The sequence below is a fragment of the Xiphophorus maculatus genome, chromosome 4 (genome assembly GCF_002775205.1).
Source record: "Xiphophorus maculatus strain JP 163 A chromosome 4, X_maculatus-5.0-male, whole genome shotgun sequence".
Lineage (NCBI taxonomy): Eukaryota > Metazoa > Chordata > Actinopteri > Cyprinodontiformes > Poeciliidae > Xiphophorus > Xiphophorus maculatus.
Genome location: NC_036446.1, coordinates 6,012,783 through 6,032,991, shown reverse-complemented (window position 1 = coordinate 6,032,991; position 20,209 = coordinate 6,012,783). Strand labels below are relative to the sequence as shown.

The following is a 20,209-nucleotide window of genomic DNA, read 5'->3' as shown; positions in this document are numbered from 1 at the left end:
CCTTAAACATCTGTGAAGCTGTTTTCCTCCCATTCGGGGTTCTGTTGTTGGCCTATTAGCACCTTGAATGCATGTAGTTGTTTTGTTCTTGCAGTGTGAAAATCTGCAGTAGGGGACAAGGGAAAAGTAGAGTTATACACATCGATGGTCAAATCGGTGTTCGTCTAAGCCTTTACTGCAGGTTTCTTCAAGGTGTGCTGTAGAAAATGAACCAAAAAAACAGCTCCTTTTGCTATCAGCATGGAGGGTGGAAACAAAACTCCCCAGTAAACAGTCCCAGTATATAGAAAATTCCTACAACAGACTTGTTTTTTGGGCATATAGTCCTTGATTTTTCAAATAAAATTCTGGGTCTGTCTACAGGGGACTCCTCTCAGTTCGTCCACCCACACCTCTCCTACCCTCGCCCCTTTTTCTACCTGTTAAAAGTTGCACCTTCAATTCTACAGAATGCTGTGAGACTTGCATCTCAGCTTCTGCAACTACTCCATTCCACTCACTGGCTATCAACATCATCCCATGCTCTTTTTCCCAATCAGCCTCCTCATTTTCACCTTTGCTCTGGAAAGCCAGACACATGCGATGGATGAACGTAGACGGTCAGAGCCAAAGCTCTGTAACAGCACTGTGTGGCTCTCCAGGACTCTGTGTGGAGAGCTTGGGGTGTTTTGTAATGTTATCTAAGTAGATGTTGCATAACAAATCCAATATAGCCTTGTAACATTTTTTTTTTAATATAATTTTGTCCTAAATGAATCAACACTACATGCCAACATTACAAAACACCTTCTTTTAGAAAGTAAAACATTTTAATGCTTCTTTTGTTTTGAGTTTGGTTTTAATGCTCACCCACCATACATGCCTTTTCAACCAGCTCTCTGACTCTCTCTCTGTCTTTCTCTCCTTGCTTGCAATGCATCTTGGGTAGAATTGTGGAGCAAGCACCAGGATAAGCAAAAAGCTATGGAAAAACAACAGAGTAAGAGACTTTTCACACACCAAAAAAAAAAAAACTAACTTAAAAACTGGGGTGTTAAAGTGAATTTTTTTCAACCCCCTTATCTTTGCACTTTTTTTTTTTTACCTCTTCTCTCACTCTTGTATTTTTTTATGCGTGAAACAATAACCATCAATAATCAAGATCCGAATGGACAACCCCTCCCCAAATTAGGGGTTATAGTGTCACTGTGTTTTAAATATTTGAGTATGCATTAAAAGTTGAAGTTGGATAGGATTATTTTAGGCTTAGATCATCATTTTTTTATTCTAAAAGAATAAAGATGCATGTCACACTGTTAATATTTGTAAAAGCAAAAAAAAAGGTGAAAAACATACCTCATCCTTCTATCTGAGAATTATGAACAACTTGTGCTTTTATTATATAAGGCTAAAAACAGAATATAATGAAGGGAAAAAGTTACAATCTTTAGGATTGTTGGACTACCTGACATAAAAATTACAGAAGCTTATTGTAACATTTATTGGCTAAAGCTGAAGCAAAGTGTATTCTTGTTTTATCATGTTCTTCTTTTTCCTCTCTTGCAATCATGCATCTAGATGAGCAGAAATGAATACCTGCTGCCCTGTCCTGCTCTTTTTAACTGTACTTTTTTCCAGTTTCAAGTGACTTGCTGTAACATTACAGCCAACTTCCCACAGTTTTCTGGTGCATTATGAATCGCTTTTCCAAAGTTAAATGTCACAAAAAAGTGAGAACTACACAGACCTGTATGGATGTACGTGTCGGCACATGTCCACCTTTAAAGATGATAAATAACAGTCACACTTGAAACAGAAAATGTCTCCTTTACCGACCATGAGTTTGTCTGCATGCCTAACTGCCTGTGTCTGTTTGTGGGGTTTTGGTGTAAATTGGGACACATTTGCAACACTGATTGAAAAATAATGTCTCGCTCTTGCACTTTTGTTTTCATTTGTAATGTTTTCTGAATTGCAATGTTTTCTGCTTTCTGTGCTTGCCTCTGTCTTCTCTCTCTGTCCTGTTAAGATGATCTTACTCTGAACCAGAGTAACTTGCACATGAAGTTTTGAATTTTTTTTTATGAAATAAGCTTTCCTATTCTGTATAATTAGTAAAGAAAAATGCCTCCCTACACTTTAAAGCTAGTAGCAGCTTATATATTGGAAAGGAAAAGTTTTTCTCAAACTTCATAAAGCTATTGTAATCGGGTGTACACACATAGTGAGATGTCTAAGCAGTCTTTGACCCCTCAAATGGATGTAGTGTCAGGGCTACTATGCTGTGCTGGCTTTGAGTGAGGCGGCTTTTTGTAAGGTAAGAACATCATGAAGCCACATGTGAAAACAGGCTGATAATTAGATCTAATTTGCAGGGGCTGAAGGGGCAAAGCAGCAGCGCCCGCAGGTGTCTGACGCAGAGGAGAAGAAATCACAGATCAGTGCTGATAGTGGACTCAGTGTTGCATCTGGTTCTCAGGTTTGTCCTCTAATTACTGCTGTATGAAAACATATTAGTGATAAAATCTTGGATGTAATGTTATAGTACATTGGACTGTTTTAATTTGAGATTATAATTATAACCAGAATGCACCTTATTTAGAGGGATAGTTCACATTTTGCAACGGCTAATCTAATTTTCCTTCATTCCTTGTATAGAAGAGTGACACAGAGTCTGTAACAAGTTCAGAGCCGCCGATCCTCACAAGGAGCACCAGCCAGGACTCGGAGGCCAGCACAGTGGTAGGGCACGGCCAATTCGGATGACTTGCATTTTATTCTTTTTTTTAATTTTTTTTTTTATTAAAAAAGTATTTTTTAAGTAAAAATACTTTCTATATATTAAATTGTTTTTTTTTTTTATAGAATTTTTTATTTTTATTTATTTATTTATTAGGTGCTGTATTTTAGCCAGCTGACACAGTGCTGAGCAACAAGTGGGGGAGGGGTAGCACTGCTCTGTACTCCCATCAACCCAGAATAAACTCAGGACTTTTTGGCCCTTCTGCTGGCCTCTCAATTAAACTGTATGGTATGGAACATGTTAACTGCTACATTTCGATAAACCTTAATACTGATAACTGACACATGCCTGTGAATGAGCTGTGTAATAATTATTAAATCCTCTTCTTTAATATAGTTCCTAGATGCCATTTTTACTGTGTGTAGATTGTATCCAAAATATTGAATTTATTTTAAATTTAGCATATAAAATAAATTTAGGTGTTCGTTTTCTGTAACCCTCAAAAATGAGACATAATGCTTTTGTGGTATAAGAATGATCCATTGTATGTTGAATTAATTCCTTAATGCAGGTAAGGAAAATAAGTTTGAATTTTCAGATGGCTCATGTAATTAGAAAATATGCAAAACTCCCAAAGACACAGAGCTACAGTTTCATTAATAAAAAGCTGGACTAAATTGGAAAATACTGTGTTCTATTTACCTTTATTGCATTAAGTGAACAATGAATGTAAAAATTCAAAAGTCTACATGCGAAACCTTTATTCATACTCTGAATTTTAACATTTTAGATTAGCAATAGCTCTGGCGAGACTCTTGGAGCCGACAGTGACCTGAGCAGCACAGCAGGAGATGGTCTTGGAGGGAGAGCTGCTCCTCATTTGAATCAGTCCAGAGGAACTCTGTCTGACAGTGAGATTGAAACCAATCCAGCCACAAGCTCAGTCTTTGTAAGTAAAAAAACAACTTCTCTAAAGAATACTGATTGCTTAAAATCTTCTCTGAGAGTCCTTAAACCTTGTTACTGTCATGTAGAATTGTCCAAAAAACGATTCAAAATATATCTGCATAAATTTTCTCTTGTAAGTGCAAGCTGACATTGGACTTAAATTTTGTTTTACTTTTACTAAAAATAATCTCTGCAAGTACTAAACAGTTCACCGACTGCCAAAAAAATATATAAAATCAAAATTTTTTTGAGTGATAATTTTAGCAAAGCAAACTGTGATAATTGTGCTTGCAGTTTGACAAACCTGGTCCTTTTCTTCTTCCATAGGGAAAAACTCACACTCTTAAACCAGGTGCAAAAGATCATTTACCTGCAATGATCAAAGGACCTCCTGTTCAACCGATGGAGGACATCAGTATGAGGATTTATCTGTTTGAAGGTTTGCTGGGTAGGTGCTGCTATCTTGGTTTCCGTTTTCTCTGTAAACTTGCTCTACAGACGATTCTATGCTTTTGAAGTTTCATGTCTACTGAAACAGCTGTTGTATTTTGACTGGTATATATTTTTTTACATGCATTTTTTTAAGGATTTTCTAAATTATCACGGCTATACACATTTTATTTAAATGTCTGTAAGTGAACAAGATGTCTTGAATATTTTAGTAATCATTGTTCAGGGCAACAGTTAAAATCTGTAATGGTAGAATATTACAGCATGATTTCCTGAGTCCTGGATTGTGTTTAAAACGCAAAATACTTGAAGGATTAATGTAGTACTGTCTACACAAACTCCAGGTCCATTATCTGTCCTTGTCTGTGAAAATGTCTCATGCAAACTTGAAGCTTTGAAGCGGTGTGTTAAAAATCATGCTCTGTATTAATCCTTGTCATGTTTCTGTGGTGTGCATCTCGGCTCGCTCAGCTCTCGTTTTTTTGCCATTTAACCCACTCACACCTCTTTGCCTAACCCCGGTGCTGCTCTCGCTGCTTTTTTCTCTTCTCCTGCTGCTCATGGGAAATTTCTCCAGGGCGGGATAAGAGCTCCGTTTGGGATCAGCTAGAGGATGCGGCCATGGAAACCTTTTCTCTAAGTAGGGCTGATCTCTTGCCTTTGCCCCTTTTTTGTTATTTGTGTGTTGTGCTGGTGGAGTGTGTTTCTTTGCTTAGCTCATCTAGCTCTGTTCAGTCTTTTTAGCTGATGAGAGTTTTACCTGTTCTTTAGTGAGATGTAGATCTGTGCAAATAAGGGTGGGAAAATATGTTTTTTTAAAATATCAAAACAGAAAAAAAAGTCTGTCACACCTATCATCTTTCTGTATACATTGGCTACACACACATTGTTTTATTTGCAGTCCTTTTTCACTCATTTATTGATTTATATACTGCTTTACAATAGTCAAACAGAGAGCTAAAATGCTTCACAAAAATCAATAATAATCAAAGAAACAAAAACTAGAAATCTGGAATAAAATGTCCAATTTCTATCTATATAATTATTAAAAGCCTTCCTGATAAAAAAGACCTTAAACTTTGTTCTAAAAAGGCCTAAGTCAGTGATTGTGGGTAGGTCCAGATGGAAAGGGGGACGGAGAGGGGGGAAGACATGCGGCAAATGTTGTCGGGTCCGGGAGTCAAACCCGCGACGGCCGCATCGAGGACTCTAGGCCTCCAAACATGGGTCGTGCTATCCCCTACGCCACCACGGCATGCCCCAAATTACAATTCTAAAAGAAAAATACATATCTTTAGAAATTTTATATTGAAATTGGCATACGATTTGAGTTGAACCAAATTACCAGCAAGAAGATTTGCTCACTTGAGAAACAAACTGTTTTCAGGTAAGGAGCGCTCCACCCTTTGGGATCAAGTGCAATTCTGGGAGGACGCCTTCTTAGATGCTGTAATGTTGGAGCGCGAAGGAATGGGGATGGACCAGGGACCTCAGGAAATGATTGAAAGGTTTTCTGTTTTATTATTATTATTTTTTCACCATTCAAATGTGAGTTTTAAAACAGTTTTAATCCCTCTGTTTTTTGTGATAACTCAGATACTTGTCACTTGGAGAGCATGATCGCAAGCGTCTGGAGGACGATGAGGACAGACTCTTGGCCACCCTTCTGCACAACATGATTGCTTACATGCTAATGATGAAAGTATGACAGCCTGTTGCTCTGTTTAAGCAGCTGTAGTTTTATTTTTTTCTCTCTCCTTGAGATGAGTGGACCAGCTTCCATGTAAATGTTTTCTGTTGATTTAGGTGAACAAAAATGACATCAGGAAGAAAGTGAGACGTTTGATGGGCAAATCTCACATTGGACTCACATACAGCCAAGAGATCAACGAGATACTGGACAAACTGGCCCATATGGTGAATATATCTTCCACTTTTTTTATTTGACCTTTCTTAGTTTTTTGTAATTGAGTTTTACCAATCCTATGTAGAATGGTCGTGAGCTGTCCATCAGGCCCAGTGGAAGTCGTCACATTAAGAAACAAACATTTGTTGTTCATGCTGGCACTGATACAACAGGAGACATCTTCTTTATGGAGGTAGGAAAAGGCTTTCATCAGTGCTGCATATATCATGTTCTGTTCTTGTTTTTGCACTAACGAACGTTCACCAATGTTTAAAGGTTTGTGATGACTGTATAGTCCTGCGCAGCAACATCGGTACGGTTTATGAGCGCTGGTGGTACGAGAAGCTCATCAATATGACGTACTGCCCCAAGACCAAGGTGTTGTGTCTGTGGAGACGTAACGGCCAAGAGACGCAGCTCAACAAGTTTTATACCAAAAAGGTCTGCAACTGTACATCATATGCTTTTGCAAACTTTAGGAGTTTGCAGAAGCAAAATCCTGAAGCCGCTTAAAAATTAAAGTAACTTTTCTCTGTTTGTTTCAGTGTCGTGAGCTCTACTACTGTGTCAAAGACAGCATGGAGAGAGCTGCAGCAAGACAGCAAAGCATTAAACCAGGTTGATACCTTTGAGATGACGGAGGCTCATTCTATGTTGCCAACTCTTAATTTGACATTTAATTTATATCCTCTTTAAATTGTTAAAATAACTGATAATTTTATTCATAAAATTCTGAATTAGAATTTTACGATTCTAATTAAGTCATTCTAATCATTAATTAATTTTAATGATTAGAATTAAAAAAAAACACTACTGCAGGCTTAAAAAAAAACATCAATTTAGGTATTTTTCAAATTCATCAGAAGTGTAGGAATGAAAATGAATGAATGAAAAAATATTTTCTTAATCTCTCCATCCATTCACTTATTTCCTTTCAGTTAATGCATGTTTGTAGTTGCACTTTAAAGGAGACATATTTTGCAAAATTCACGTTTTGCATGTTTTTGTTCTTCTATTTGGGTCTCAGCTGCTTCTAAAAATAGCCCAAGGGTTAAAAAGTCCATACAGCTGTTTTCTGACATTAAGATGACGTCTTTCGGTGTCCGAAAAACGAAGTGTTTGAAAACCTCCCAGTTGTTAAGTCACATTTTACAGGCACTGTGCTCTTACCTAGCAAGCCAAGCGGAGCTCCAGCACATTTGGTCAGCTGGTTTTACCATTGTATGTTGTTTTCATTCCATTCGGAAACCACTTGCATTCTTAGTGGTTCTGCAGGGGGATGTACACTTGTTTAATTGCACATTTATGTGCAGTTGTTTTTACATGTGAGTCTAATGTTGAGTTTAGTTAGAATCTAATGTTGATTTGGCCAAATCCAAATCTTCTTTGGATTTAAAGTGACAAGAGGTTCTAAAGTAGCTCATTCTGAAAGGAGCTCAAAATAGGCAGAACTGAGTAAACTAAAATCTTATCATCTCAGAATGATTTTGTGCACGAAAGTTAGTGAACATGTTCTGTATAGCCAATAGACCTATCCTCTCCTGTTGAAGGAAGCATACTAGGTCACCTTTAAAAGTTATCTGATGAGGACTGAACTCTGCATTTTTTTTGTAAAATGTGTGAAATTTTACATTAGAAAAAAAAACCCGTCTGATCCTTGTGGTTAGAAAACCTCTCTCCATCCTTATCCTCAGGCCCGGAGCTTGGCGGTGAATTCCCCGTCCAGGACATGAAAACCGGTGAAGGTGGACTGCTTCAGGTTACGCTGGAAGGAATCAATCTGAAGTTTATGCACAGCCAGGTAGGAGGCCATTACCACAGCAGAGAAACTGCCTCTCATCTCACATAAGGGCATGAGAATAAAAACAATTACTCATGATGGCTCAGACTTCATCACGTCCTTCTGTTCCCATCTCTCCTTGTCTTTCCCGTTTGCCTTTGTAGCATTTCTTTTCATCCTGTGACGTCTTCCTCTATTGTCATTAAAAATTTTGATAAGAAACGTGACGTGTACTACTAATTTCAACGCATTTGATTGGCTGGTCCTGACGTGCGTTTTCCTCTAGAGGAAGAATTTCTGTTTGTGCTTTTGCTTTTTTGGATTAGCTCTTTTTTTGTGTTTATGCATGCTTGACGTTCTCTAAAAAATGTTAACACATCCTGCCTCGCAAGTTTCCGTCAACATCTGTGGTGCTCGGACCTCATGTTCATTTACTGTGTGGGAGGAAACGATGTGTTAATCTGTGTGTGTGTTGTGCAACAGTGATTAGACAGATGACCTTAAGCAAAGACTTTTCATTAATAATTGGCTATATTATAATAGCAACTTTTCATTTTAAGTTTGGACCCTTGAACATTGTCGTGTCGTCTTCACGTCTGTGCGGGCAGCGGCAGTCTTGGCTTGTGTATTTGCTTAGCTGATTAAAGTGCAAAAAAGCTCATTTGATGCAAAGACCTGAACGCTTAGGATCCAAATAAGGTCAACAGACATTTTTTACATCATCATCTCAAAGAAGACAACTAAAAACTCAGTTGTTATCAACTTGATGCACATTTTGTCCAACTGCATTTTTTTTCTCCCACTTTGGAACTCTTGATTATCTTTCTGTCCTGTATTTTATTAGAATGAAATGAAAGAAACTTTTTACTGTCACAAAATGCTGAAGGCAAACTCTCCCCAATGGCAGAGTGATCATAGCAGGCCAGTTCTACTGATCCCTCCATAACTATTTGTAAAGAAGATGATGAAACATAGAACATTTACATTTGTTGAATAATATTTTGCTCAAGCAAATTACTGAAGAAAACTTATCTGCAAACATTAAGATGTGCAGTATTTTTTTCTGTTAGATTTTCTGCCCCAAAGACATTTTTTGAGTTTTTTTATTTAAAGCCCTCAAAGCCCAAAATTTAAACCCTTTTTTTCCATTTGTGTCTGACAGCATTAATTTCTGCCGAGAAGTCTGTGTGGAGTGTAGTCTGTTTTCATGAATGGGACAACAGTGTACTTGACTCCAAGGTTGAACTAAACTGAAAGATCATTCTGTGACTTATAAATCAAAGTGGAACCAAACAAGAACATGTTGATATGGACGTTTAACAAGGCTCCTCCTACACACACAGGGCCTTTCAAGAGCTTACAACACTTCTCAACTTTTTCATATTTTGACATGCTACAACCAGAAACTTCACTGTATTTTACTGGGATTTTTTGTGATAGACAAACACACAGTAATGTGTATTTGTGACCTGAAAGACATAAAAAATGTTTTCACAGATAAAAATCTGACAATTGTTGGTGCGTAGGACAATAATTGTTTTCCTACGCACAACAATTATGTAGGACAACAATTCCCTTTTGTCCCTTTTGTTTTGTTGCTTTTAAATAAAATCCAGTGCAACCAGTTGCCTTCAGAAGCCACCTAAATGGTTTCTTCATGCAATGTGTTTGAGCTGCTGGGATTGAAGACTGGAAAGATTTAAGTATCCAGATGTGCAAAGCTGGTGAAGACGTAACCAAAAAAACATGCAGTAATTTCCTCAAAAGGTGGTTCTACACAGGGATTACAAAGAAATACTTGCCACAATTTTCAGATATTTATTTGTGAGAAACTGGTATCCTTTACCTTCCACTCTACAAGTATGCACTTCCATACTCTCAATCACATAAAATTCCAATGCAATACCATGATGTTTGTGGTTTTTAAATTTTAAAAGTGACATCTATAAAGTACATTTACAAGACCTGTGTAAACACTATTAAAGTTTCTATCTCATCTTTTAATTTTTTTTCAGGCTCTGAGCCTGATTTTTTCCTTTCCAAAGATTAAATTTATATTCTACTGTAGACGGTAACAATTTCAAGACAAACACATTTTTCTTGAAAAGGATTATCTGATGGAAGATTGGTGTATATTAAAGCTTACATTTGGACTCCGTTTTTCTTGTGTGTTTTGTCAAGTGTTTCTTTTGTTTTGTTTGTTTTTTTGTTTTTCCCCCACTGCTCAGAGTTGAGCTAAGATGACTTGTTCTGAGGTGATAAGGTGTCAGAGGCAACATCCTTCATGCTAGTGGGATTAGCGGTCTGCCCTCATGTTACCTGTTCTGCTGTTGTGAGTGAGTTATGTTGGTGCCAGCCGTTGTTGCTGGAGGAGGAGGCATGGAGGGCTCTGGGGGACTGAGATGTTTTAAAATCCAGGAAAACAAAGGTGAATCAATTTCTTAACACTCTAGTCAAACTTTATTCCTTTTTCTCTTATTCCTATTTGCTAGCTCTTGTGTTTGAATCTTCTTGTGGTGTTTTTTTTTTTTTAAATCATTGGCTCTCAGATTCTTGATTTGAATCTTTACGAGGCTCCTGCAGATAGATAGCGCCCTCTCGGAGTGTCATCGAGTGTTTGTGCTCTTCTGTCCGATAATAATCCAAACCATTTCTCTCCCATGCTCTCTCCCCCTGCAAGGAGCGGAAGGTACACAACCTCTGCTGTGTTTGCTTATTAGCAGTTACATCTTATTGGGTTCCTTTTGTTTCCTCTACCTGTTTTTCTTGCTTTCTATTTTTTATTTTTTTTTACTGTCGTAGTGTATGGCAAGTCTAATTTTGTGTCCTTGTCTCCATTTTGTATAGAACTTCCATGTATGCATCATATGGGCCATATTGCCATTATAAATTCTTCTTGTATATGAATAAGTACACGTTTTATACGTCTGATGCACTTCATTGACTAAATGAGTTACTCTGACTTACTGTTAGCAGACTAAATGCATTTCTTCTCATTGCCCATGTATGCGTTTGACCATGGAAACTTCTCATAGTGTGTTTCTTTTCTTTTGGTAGCTGTTAAGCGCTTGCATTTCATGTGTAGTTGTTTTTATTTTACCTTTCATACTGAATGAAACGAGTTTAACACGGTTAATTTCTTTTAATTTCTAAATATGAAGTGTTTACTCTTCATCCGGTGTTGTTGAGTTAATAATGTTCTGTCTTGTTTTTGTTTGTTTTTGTTTGTTTTTAGGTTTTCATAGAGCTGAGTCACATTAAAAAGTGCAATACAGTGAAGGGAGTCTTTGTCCTGGAGGAATTTGGTAATTACACCATCTATTGATTCTAGGCCTGTACTCGGCACGGCAGTAACTCAGCTTCATGGCAAATTCACTGACGAGAGCTTAGATTGGCTTGCTAAATTGAATCATCATTCTCTTTTAGGAAGACTGAGGTTTTTGATGTTTGCAGGTGGGGAAGAGGGCGTTGAATTTTATAGAGGATCTGACACAGAACAGTGTCAGAGTAGCACTTGATGTAGTTGATAAGAAGGAATAGTGTGTGAAGATGTTTCTTCTGCTGTCTTCCACTGAATGTTTTTTTTTTTTTTACAATCAAGGCAGGTGTCTTTAAAAACCTTAACATTTCTTTATAACCAGGGGTCAAAACCCTTTTCAGACATAAGATGTTTGTTAAAGCAACAACATTCACTAATGACATCACTGATGCTCTGTTTCCATATTTTTCAATTTCCTAAATGTGTCATATCATCTTTAAAATTATTATAATTAGGCAAAACGCAACACTGAATGTAAGCAGTAGGAAATCTCATAATTTTACTTGCACAATCTGGAGTTGCACTGATTGGACTATAACTGTCCGATACCGACTTTTCTGATCTGCTGATTTTATTTCAGAGATCTGTATATGTATATGTGGTTTAGATTTAAGACTAAAACTACCTTTGCAAAACTTACTTAAATAAATTAACTTAATTACTAAAAACAAATTAATTGGTGTATTTAGTTCTTATTCATCTCTTTCTTGCAATTTCACTGCTTTTACGTGTAGACTTTACTAAAGTTATGCGGTAAGCTTCCTAATAGTTATTAATGGCTATACCCAACTGTTTAAATCTGTTTTAAATAATTCCCTTTTCTTTAAAGAACTTTTTACTGGATAGCTGAAGAATGTTTTAGTTCCCCAAGTTTAAATGTAGGTGTCTTTGGTACCTGCAACTTTGTCAAAGCATAACACCTCGATTTCTCAGTATGAATTACAACACACAAAACAAAAACACAAATTGATAAAATGAGCTATAAATCTAAATCAGATTCAAAAATGTATTATCCTGTAATTTAATCAACAATCAGGACTGATCCAGTTGGTTGATTGATTGTATCACTGATAAATGTTGCTGAGCATTCAGTTCCATAATCAAGAGGACTAAATTACTTTGCACTTAAAATGTAGCTCTAATAAAGATTCAGATTCTAAAGTAAAGGGAATCTTTACTTCAGAATCTGAGAAGCAGGATTAAACTTTACATTAAAGTCAAGCTGACGAGTGTACTGCACTGTATGAAGGAAAACTGACACCTCAAAGCTGCTGTAAATTAGTGAATTATAATCAGAACAGCAAAAACTTACACAGAAGATCAAAGACTTTTAAAGCACTTCTGAGCTGCATTATGACACTACAAAGGGCTGTAGAAAAGATAAATCTGGCACCTAATTATTGTTGAAGTCAAGGTGAAAGAAAGTTTAATCAGTGTTTTTTATTTTTTATAGGATCAGCTGATAGGAAACCAGATCAACCTTTGGTGTGCATTAATATTTATGGATCAAAACATAACACTGACGCGCATAGTTGCTGATTTATAAAGTGACCTACTTTGTCTAAAACTGAAAAAATATTAGATGAATCATTCTGATTTCAGCAGATGGCTGAATTATGAGGCATGTTTCCTGTGGCTGTTGGTAGACGGAGAGATGCTAGCAGCTTAGTGAAGTTGCTATCATCCATTTTCATACAGCCTGAGATGTTCCTCTGCAGACGCTTGTGAATTCTCCACCACAAGCTGCTAGAAAGCACACTCTGATCTGAGGCTTTACCGCCACAATTTGATTACCATAAATGAGCAAAGGCAAACAACTCCAGCATACAGAAGATTTCTTTGTTTCTTAGCAGCTCTGCAGAAAAAAGCAGCCGACGTTGCCACAGCAACTCGTGCAGTCAGACCAATAAAAAATAAGCAGCAGATAAATGAGTCTGTAATTTCAGCGAACTCCATACACACAGGAATAATAGTCACATATTTTAATAAATAATTTAATTTTATTAAAATTTATTACCATTTTTAAAGCATGGGACAATAAATCTATTTATAATCTTAATTTTATTTACTATTATTATTTTTTAAGTTTTTCAGAATAATAAATCTGAGGTAAAATGAGAATTGTTTTGCACCTATGACGGTCTCTATGTCCAGACAGTCGTGATCAACAGTTGGATTAGTTACAGCTCTGTTTATTTATGCAAGCTGGAGTTAAAACAGATGATTCAGTTCTGACAGAGCAGCACAGAAGAATCACAGGAGGTAGAAGTTGGGTGTCTGGCTGAGTTACTGTCGTGCCTCTGTGCTGCTTTTGTAATGTTGCCCTCATCTTTGCCACTATGAAAACCTTCATTCTCCAGCAGGTAAAGTGTTGCCACCTTTCTTCTTCTTCAAAAAAAAAAAAAAAAAAAAAAAAAAAAAAAACTAGATTCATGCGGATTATTTCCTTATTCCATCACTATGCTGATTATTTTTCACCTTCTTTGTATAAATAAGTATTCCTCTCCTTCATTCATCACTTGCTTTTGTTTTGCTTTGAACATCCATCCTGACATTATTCCTCATGTGGTCGTCGTTTGCTGAATGTCCGCCTCAGTATCTCAACCAGTTGGGATCTCAGGTGGGACGACTGCTTTACGGGGGTTGATTCTAAGGGATTTAGCATTTCCAAAATCCCCCGACATCTGTCCAGATCTCAGCCTCTTCATCTCTGCTCTGGGTTCACAGTTACTAATGAAAAGTCAGTCTGTCCTCTGGGCAGGGTCTTAGCCTCTTCTAGCTGCTCTTCTGTGGCAGCAGGTCACAGGGGAAAGCGTTAGAAAAAGGAGGTCGTCTTTCTATTTATTTCTTTTTGAATCGTTCAAATCTTATAACTTCTACAGTCTGTTATAAGTAACTTGTGTGTTTTATTTGTCCATTTAGTGGGCCATGGATGTGTCACCAGCAGCCTGTTTGTCATTTTGATACCAGCTGCTTCTCTTTGAAAAGTAGCAAAGAGTAAAACATAATTTTCCCAAACAGAGCTCTCTTATCCTTGGCTTGAATTCTGTAAATTTATTCACAAGCTTTCTGACTGTTACGGTGTAACTTCTTGGTCCACTTCCCATTGTACACATAATTGAAATTCCAACCCTGTAACTTCCCTGAAGCTCTCAATCATGAACTCATCCAATTTCCTGCTGCCTTTGAATTCTATGTTTTGTCTCTTGCACCGACATAGTTCCTGAAACTAAAGAAGTGGTGATCCACAAGTACAAGACCCCCATGGTGAGTCCTCTTGTTCTGTCTTTAATCAGAGCTAGAAAGCTTTTTGCCGTTGTTTGAAGCATAATCTCCCTCTGCCTAGAGTATTTTAGGATGTATTGTGACTAAATATGGTGATGACTCAGCTGCCGTGTGCAGGGTGATTAGTTTGTCATGTATGTCTCATACATGATAGTAAGAAAGAAATCCAATTGTTTAGGACAAAGAGATACAATTTGGCAGTTTTTTTGGTAAAAAAAACCGGCCAAATATATATATATATATATATATATATATATATATATATATATATATATATATATATATATATATGAGTAAAAGCATGAGATATTATCAGGTTTTCAAACAAAAGTCCCCAGAAATAGTTGGTGAAATTATTAAATTTAGATGAAGAAACATCCAAAGAAACTGATGAAATATATAATATTAATACAGTACCTTGCAAAAATATTGGTACCTGTTAAATGTTTGCACATTTTAAACATGCCGCACCAACACAATTCGATATCATTTAAGGTTTTCTAATTAAATTGGGGTGAAAAGTTTTTTCTTGTTCTTTTTCTTTTTACATTTATCACAATTAAAAATCAAAATCAAAGTTTGTAAACTTACCTAAACATAAATTTTTATGTCCTGCAACACAAATTCAGTTGGATTTAGATCTACTCTTTGATGTAGCTCTTGGTGCTCAACTCCGATTTTAGCTGAAATTTGATGTGTTTTTTAAAGTAATTAACTAATTAATTAATACATTTTTGCATCCCGAGATCTTTAGCAGTTGATGAAGGTGCACAGCTGAAGGGATTGAGGCTTTTAATTTCTTAGAAGTCTGCTTCTGTTCCCCAATGAGTGCAGAGCACTTTGCGTAATCTCTGCTTTTAGACCACTCTTGGGAAGTTTACTCATGGTCTTATATTTCCTGCATTCCTACATGACCTGCCTGATCCTGGATTTAAACTCCAAGATGACCTTGTAACTTTTTCCAGTTTGAGCAACATCAGTAACTCTTTCCCCACAGGATCATAAAAGCTTTTACTGCGTGCCGTATTAAATTTTGCACAAACCTGCAGTAAAGCAACGCTCAAGGTTCAAATAGTTTTGAATATGAGCAGCTAAGATAGCTCTGCATGATGCACGACATTATATTTGACCTATGAAGTTTCTAATTTAATTTAAAAAAAATGCAGATCTAATATTCCTGAAAGTTGCTGTATTATTCTGTATCATGCATCTGCAGAGCCTCTTAATGGTGCAGTATTATGTACAGTTGACTTTTTTTTTTAACCTTTACATCATGGTATAGTCCTAGTTCTTCATTAGGAACCTACAGATGTTGCTTTGATTCTTTCATGCATGTTTGAGAAATCATTTAATCTCCCGTGGCAACAGTTGATCTGTGCAAAACGCCTGGGTGGACCTAACACTGCCTTCAAGGTGCAGCTCCTCCTCAGTGCTGCTGCCTCCAAGCTTACAAGCTTCGGGCTCACAGAGCACTCCCACCCCACGACTCCCCCACTCAGCTCCTTCAGACTAGTCAGCAGCAATTAGCAAATACCTGATGGAACTGTGTACCAGCTGACCTCGATACAAGCTACTTCTCAATGCAACACTGGTAAAAAAAGTTCAAGGGTTAATGGAGATGATGACTTCCTCATGGAGTTTCAGAAAGAGCAGGATTTTTAGAGACAGAGGACCAATGTCAAGGAGATAAACTACTAAGTAAAAATTCTTTTAAATCATATCTGATATATTTAGTATTTTTATAACAACTAAAGTTAACATAGTTAATTGCTGTGCTGTAAAATGGCACTAAGTACCTGAAAATACATAATACTGCTCCTTTAAGGACTGGTGCATTTACAGTTTTAGTGTTTGATGTCTGTTTACTTTAATGGGTTTAACTTGTTCTTATTACTGGTTCTATTTCCTGTATAATTTGCCTCTGTTCCTCCTCTGCAGGCACATCAGATCTGTTACTCTGTCCTCTGCCTCTTCTCCTACGTGGCGGCTGTGAAGGGGAAGGAAACGGAAGGAAAACCCAAGCTGCTCTCACCAAGACCCCTTCCCAGCTAGTCAACACCTCCTGCTCCCCTCCCTCTTCTTAACGTCCTTCCTCATCCTCGGTGTGCCTCTCTACTTGAACTTCATCTCTCTTTAACCAGACAATCCCCAAATTTAAATCTAAGCACACAATCCCTGCTCCCCCTCCCTCCTCCTGTATAAATATGAGCCTCTGATCCTTTATAGATCCAGTTGTGTAGACATGTTTGGTCCTTGATGTCGTGTAAATAACTCCAAACATTCTCCGTTGTTGTCCTGATGTTCCAAACCCAACTAGTTCCACATTTGCTTGCTCCTTGGAGTCGGAGAAGCAGTTCATCAGCTCTGTGTGCAGGCCTCGGCAACGCCAGGTCTGAGCCACAGGCTGCATGCAGGTCCTGTGCAGCAGCGCAGCTCACCACCTCCTGCCTGCCTCCATACAGCTCTGTGTTATTCTGTGACGTGTGATTACTGTAAAGTTCCAGTTTGTCCAAGTTGAAACTGGTGAAGCATCCGGGAGACCCTGTTAGAGTGCAGTGACAAAGCAGCTGCATCCTGCACTAGAGCACCGCATGTAAACTCTTCTTAATGGTGTTTGGTCCTAAAATACTTTCGGTGTTCTCAGATGTGTTCTCTTGCCCACCAGGCTGAATAACTGTTCTAGTTCTGCTGTAAAACTTCTCGTCTGTGCTCCTCTGGTATTAACTGCATGTTACTATAAGGATGAAAATAAATATTATATATATATTTCTATATATAGTATTTATTTAATATATGCATTTAGACTGTACATTTCTCTGGAAAAAAGTTACAAAATGTTGATTTGCTTGATGTGCAATACTTAATAAGTAGTTAGCCATTGCCAGAGTCGGGTTCTCTTGGCTCCCACAGGGTGAAGAATGTAAGATGTTTTTTTGTTTGTTTTTTTTTCTATTGTGTGTTTACTGAATATACAGTGTGATATGACTTTTCAAAGTGTCCTCTATGGTTAATTATCGGTCAATCACAAGACAGAAAACTGAACATTTCATGGTGGTTTATCATTAAAGTTAGATTCTCTTCCAACTTCAACTGGTAGACAGAACATCCTCTGCAAGCAGAAAAATGGGTCTGTATGTAACATATGGGCTGACTGGAGAAGAACGCTTAGGAAAGCCAGCTCTATCTGCATTATTTGAAGGTTAACATTTTTTAGAGCAGAAATGAGCTTTTTAAGTTTTGATTTATGGACAGATTTATGGATTCACTTATGAAAAGCAGCATTTGAGAAGTGCAGCAGCAGTTTAATAAATTAAGCATAAACAAAGTTGATTTTTTATTTAAAGTTTAATAAGCAGTTTTTATTTCCCCAACTTTCCATTTTTAGTCGTTTCTTGCTTCAATTTTCACATTTCACCTGCTTTAATATCATCTCCATTATGCTTGTACTAGGACTAAAACAGAAGAAAAGATGCATCACATTCCTTGGTAGAAATAGTTTTGAATCCAACAGAAACTACAAGATTTTCACAATGTATACCAAGCATGTCCCCATCTTATTTTTACTTGGACTTCTTTCAACCAATATCTGTTCATGGACTGAAAATGGATGGATTTCTTACTTTTTCCCTACTTTTCTTAGCAGCAGAAAACTTGGGTACGAAACGAATGTATGAATTTATGAAGGGTTGAATTGATTCAGCCACCCAGGCTTTACTTTATATTAATTAGTTTGAAAACCTCCCAATTTAAAAAGTACAAATGATCAGATTTTTTGCCAAACATGAAATGGTAAATTTACTGTACATTTTTTTTTCACCAGGAAGTGAGTTGCTGAATGTAAATGTTAAATTGTGATGAGCAGCCGGCAGAAAACCTGAGGGGGTTTTGGATCATGGAAATCAAAGTCAAATCCAGAATCCAAAACTACAGATGTAAAGACAGAACAATGACAGAAATCCTAATTTGGTCTCAAAATGACGTTTGTAATCAGATATTTGTCATGTGATCGACCCTGCAGACGTGTTCAAGCCAACATGTATAATCATGACCGACTCTGTGAGGAGATTTTGTCTTTAAGTTCTCTTTGTGTTCCATGACAGTGAAAAACAGGCCCATTCCACAGTGTGTGTGTGTGTATATGAGTGAGTGCATGTGTGGTCACGTGGCGAACAGTTTCCTGATCAGCAATATATTGCTACAGTAATATCACTGGAAGAGGTTTTATTTTGATCCTGACATGCTTGTATTTTTAGTAACTTAACTGTGCAAGGTAGAAATTTCAGGATGTCATTGAGAAGATGATGTTTCATCTCCAACTGATCTGCGAATTCTGCTTTGGCTACAAAGTTTTTTTTTGTTTGTTTTTTTTTTTTAAATCTGGAATATTACAATTCATCTCTGTTATTGTTCTCACTGGCTGAGAAAGAGAGGGAAACAGTAAGGAGATGCCAGGTGTAAGCATTCCAGTTTTTGGAGGTAAAAAAAAAAGGTATTTATAGATTATGTACAGCTTTGGCAATATAATAAAGTTGTCCTAAATGAAGCAGTTGTATTTGATTTTTTTTGACAAAACACACTTAAATTTGTGTTGTTTTTTTGTAAGATCTATTGCAGGAAATGGTTTGAAACATGGCTGTTTAACTTCATACTAAACCCTTAAAAGTACAAATGGTACCACTTTGAGACCAGAGTTGCCCATAAATAAACTAAAACCAATTTCTTTCAAATTAGCTCTTACAAGAAAAATGTGCTATATTCATTTTTTCACTTTAAAAAAAATGCACCTGTGTGAATATAGTCACGGATGCACGAGAAACATGACGGCTTGTTTACAAAGACAGAAAAATGTGAACTTTGTTGCAATTAACTTCACGTCTCAGGACATTTGTCAAAATATCTTTGTGATGCAAGGAATCATGATTTCTTTCAAAATAAAAGGGAACTCCTGCAAATCCTGTCAAAACATGCTGCTGTGCTTTGTAATTTTAACATGTACTTTATGTTGTCAGACAAATTGGATTTAAGTGATTTCTTAATTCAACAATTGAAGGCTGAGAATAGAACGATAACATTTTTACACACAGCCTGGTAGGTTCGGGTAGGTTTTTTTTTTCCCTTGGAAAAAATTCAATCATTAAACATCTGCTTTTTGTCTGTCCTTGGTTATTTTTGTTCAAAGATGTAAAAAGACAGCATTAAATATATTTAATCTTTTCTTTTTTGCCAAATTTTTCTTATGGATATTTATCAGACAAAATACACAAAAATATTTATAATAAAAAAAATGTATGCCAGATATTTTAATCAGAACAGGGAATAACATTTAAAAATAAAAATAAATTAGAGCATATTTTATGTGAAATACCACATAGTTAGGTTTAATTAAAAAAAAACAAACTCCAAAGACACCTTTTAAATCTACAAACAAGGCGTATTCATCGTTGCATTGTTGCGTTGCACAAGTTTCAGGCTTCAATCTGTATATTAAATAGACTTTGCTTTTAGCTTGCTATCTAATTCTGTCAGCACTTTTTAAGACCAATGTGTAGTTTTTAATAGAAGATTCAGATCCTAGAAGAGGCTTTAAGTCTTTCTATGTAAATGTGACCTTTTGTCCAACGCTCACGCGTCCCCGTGGACATTTCTGCGGACAATCCGGAGACGAGACATCACCTCGTCCCAGTCCAAGTAGGCACCCTCCAAGTGTCGCAGCCTGTCTGGCCTGCTGATGTAGCTCTTCCTGCCGTGCAGCAGACGCCAGTTGTCAAAGGTCACAATGTCACCTGGAATAAAACACGC

General features: G+C 36.9%; 2 protein-coding genes across 23 annotated transcripts in view; one reads left to right on the top strand and one right to left on the bottom strand.

Annotated features, from left to right (window-relative positions):
• Nucleotides 1-18,953, top strand: part of madd (MAP kinase activating death domain) — a 51,422-nt gene extending 32,469 nt beyond the window's left edge. For 5 of the 22 annotated variants that reach the window (XM_023332480.1, XM_023332486.1, XM_023332487.1 and 2 more), the window contains 17 exons: nt 929-979; nt 2,355-2,458; nt 2,638-2,721; nt 3,513-3,671; nt 3,998-4,118; nt 4,698-4,760; nt 5,508-5,628; nt 5,717-5,822; nt 5,927-6,037; nt 6,112-6,219; nt 6,303-6,467; nt 6,572-6,644; nt 7,721-7,827; nt 10,487-10,495; nt 11,042-11,111; nt 14,346-14,392; nt 16,349-18,953. In XM_023332480.1, the coding sequence (XP_023188248.1) occupies nt 929-979; nt 2,355-2,458; nt 2,638-2,721; nt 3,513-3,671; nt 3,998-4,118; nt 4,698-4,760; nt 5,508-5,628; nt 5,717-5,822; nt 5,927-6,037; nt 6,112-6,219; nt 6,303-6,467; nt 6,572-6,644; nt 7,721-7,827; nt 10,487-10,495; nt 11,042-11,111; nt 14,346-14,392; nt 16,349-16,462 (1,613 nt within the window). In that variant the 3' untranslated portion in view covers nt 16,463-18,953. The remainder of the gene's footprint in view (nt 1-928; nt 980-2,354; nt 2,459-2,637; nt 2,722-3,512; nt 3,672-3,997; nt 4,119-4,697; nt 4,761-5,507; nt 5,629-5,716; nt 5,823-5,926; nt 6,038-6,111; nt 6,220-6,302; nt 6,468-6,571; nt 6,645-7,720; nt 7,828-10,486; nt 10,496-11,041; nt 11,112-14,345; nt 14,393-16,348) is intronic. The other 17 variants (XM_023332497.1, XM_023332489.1, XM_023332499.1 and 14 more) reach the window with 9 other exon arrangements.
• The window catches only part of bbox1 (gamma-butyrobetaine hydroxylase 1), a 27,744-nt gene continuing 25,945 nt past the window's right edge, over nt 18,411-20,209 (bottom strand). The window contains exon 8 of the mRNA XM_023332502.1: nt 18,411-20,193. Within this exon, the coding sequence (XP_023188270.1) occupies nt 20,033-20,193 (161 nt within the window). The 3' untranslated portion in view covers nt 18,411-20,032. The remainder of the gene's footprint in view (nt 20,194-20,209) is intronic.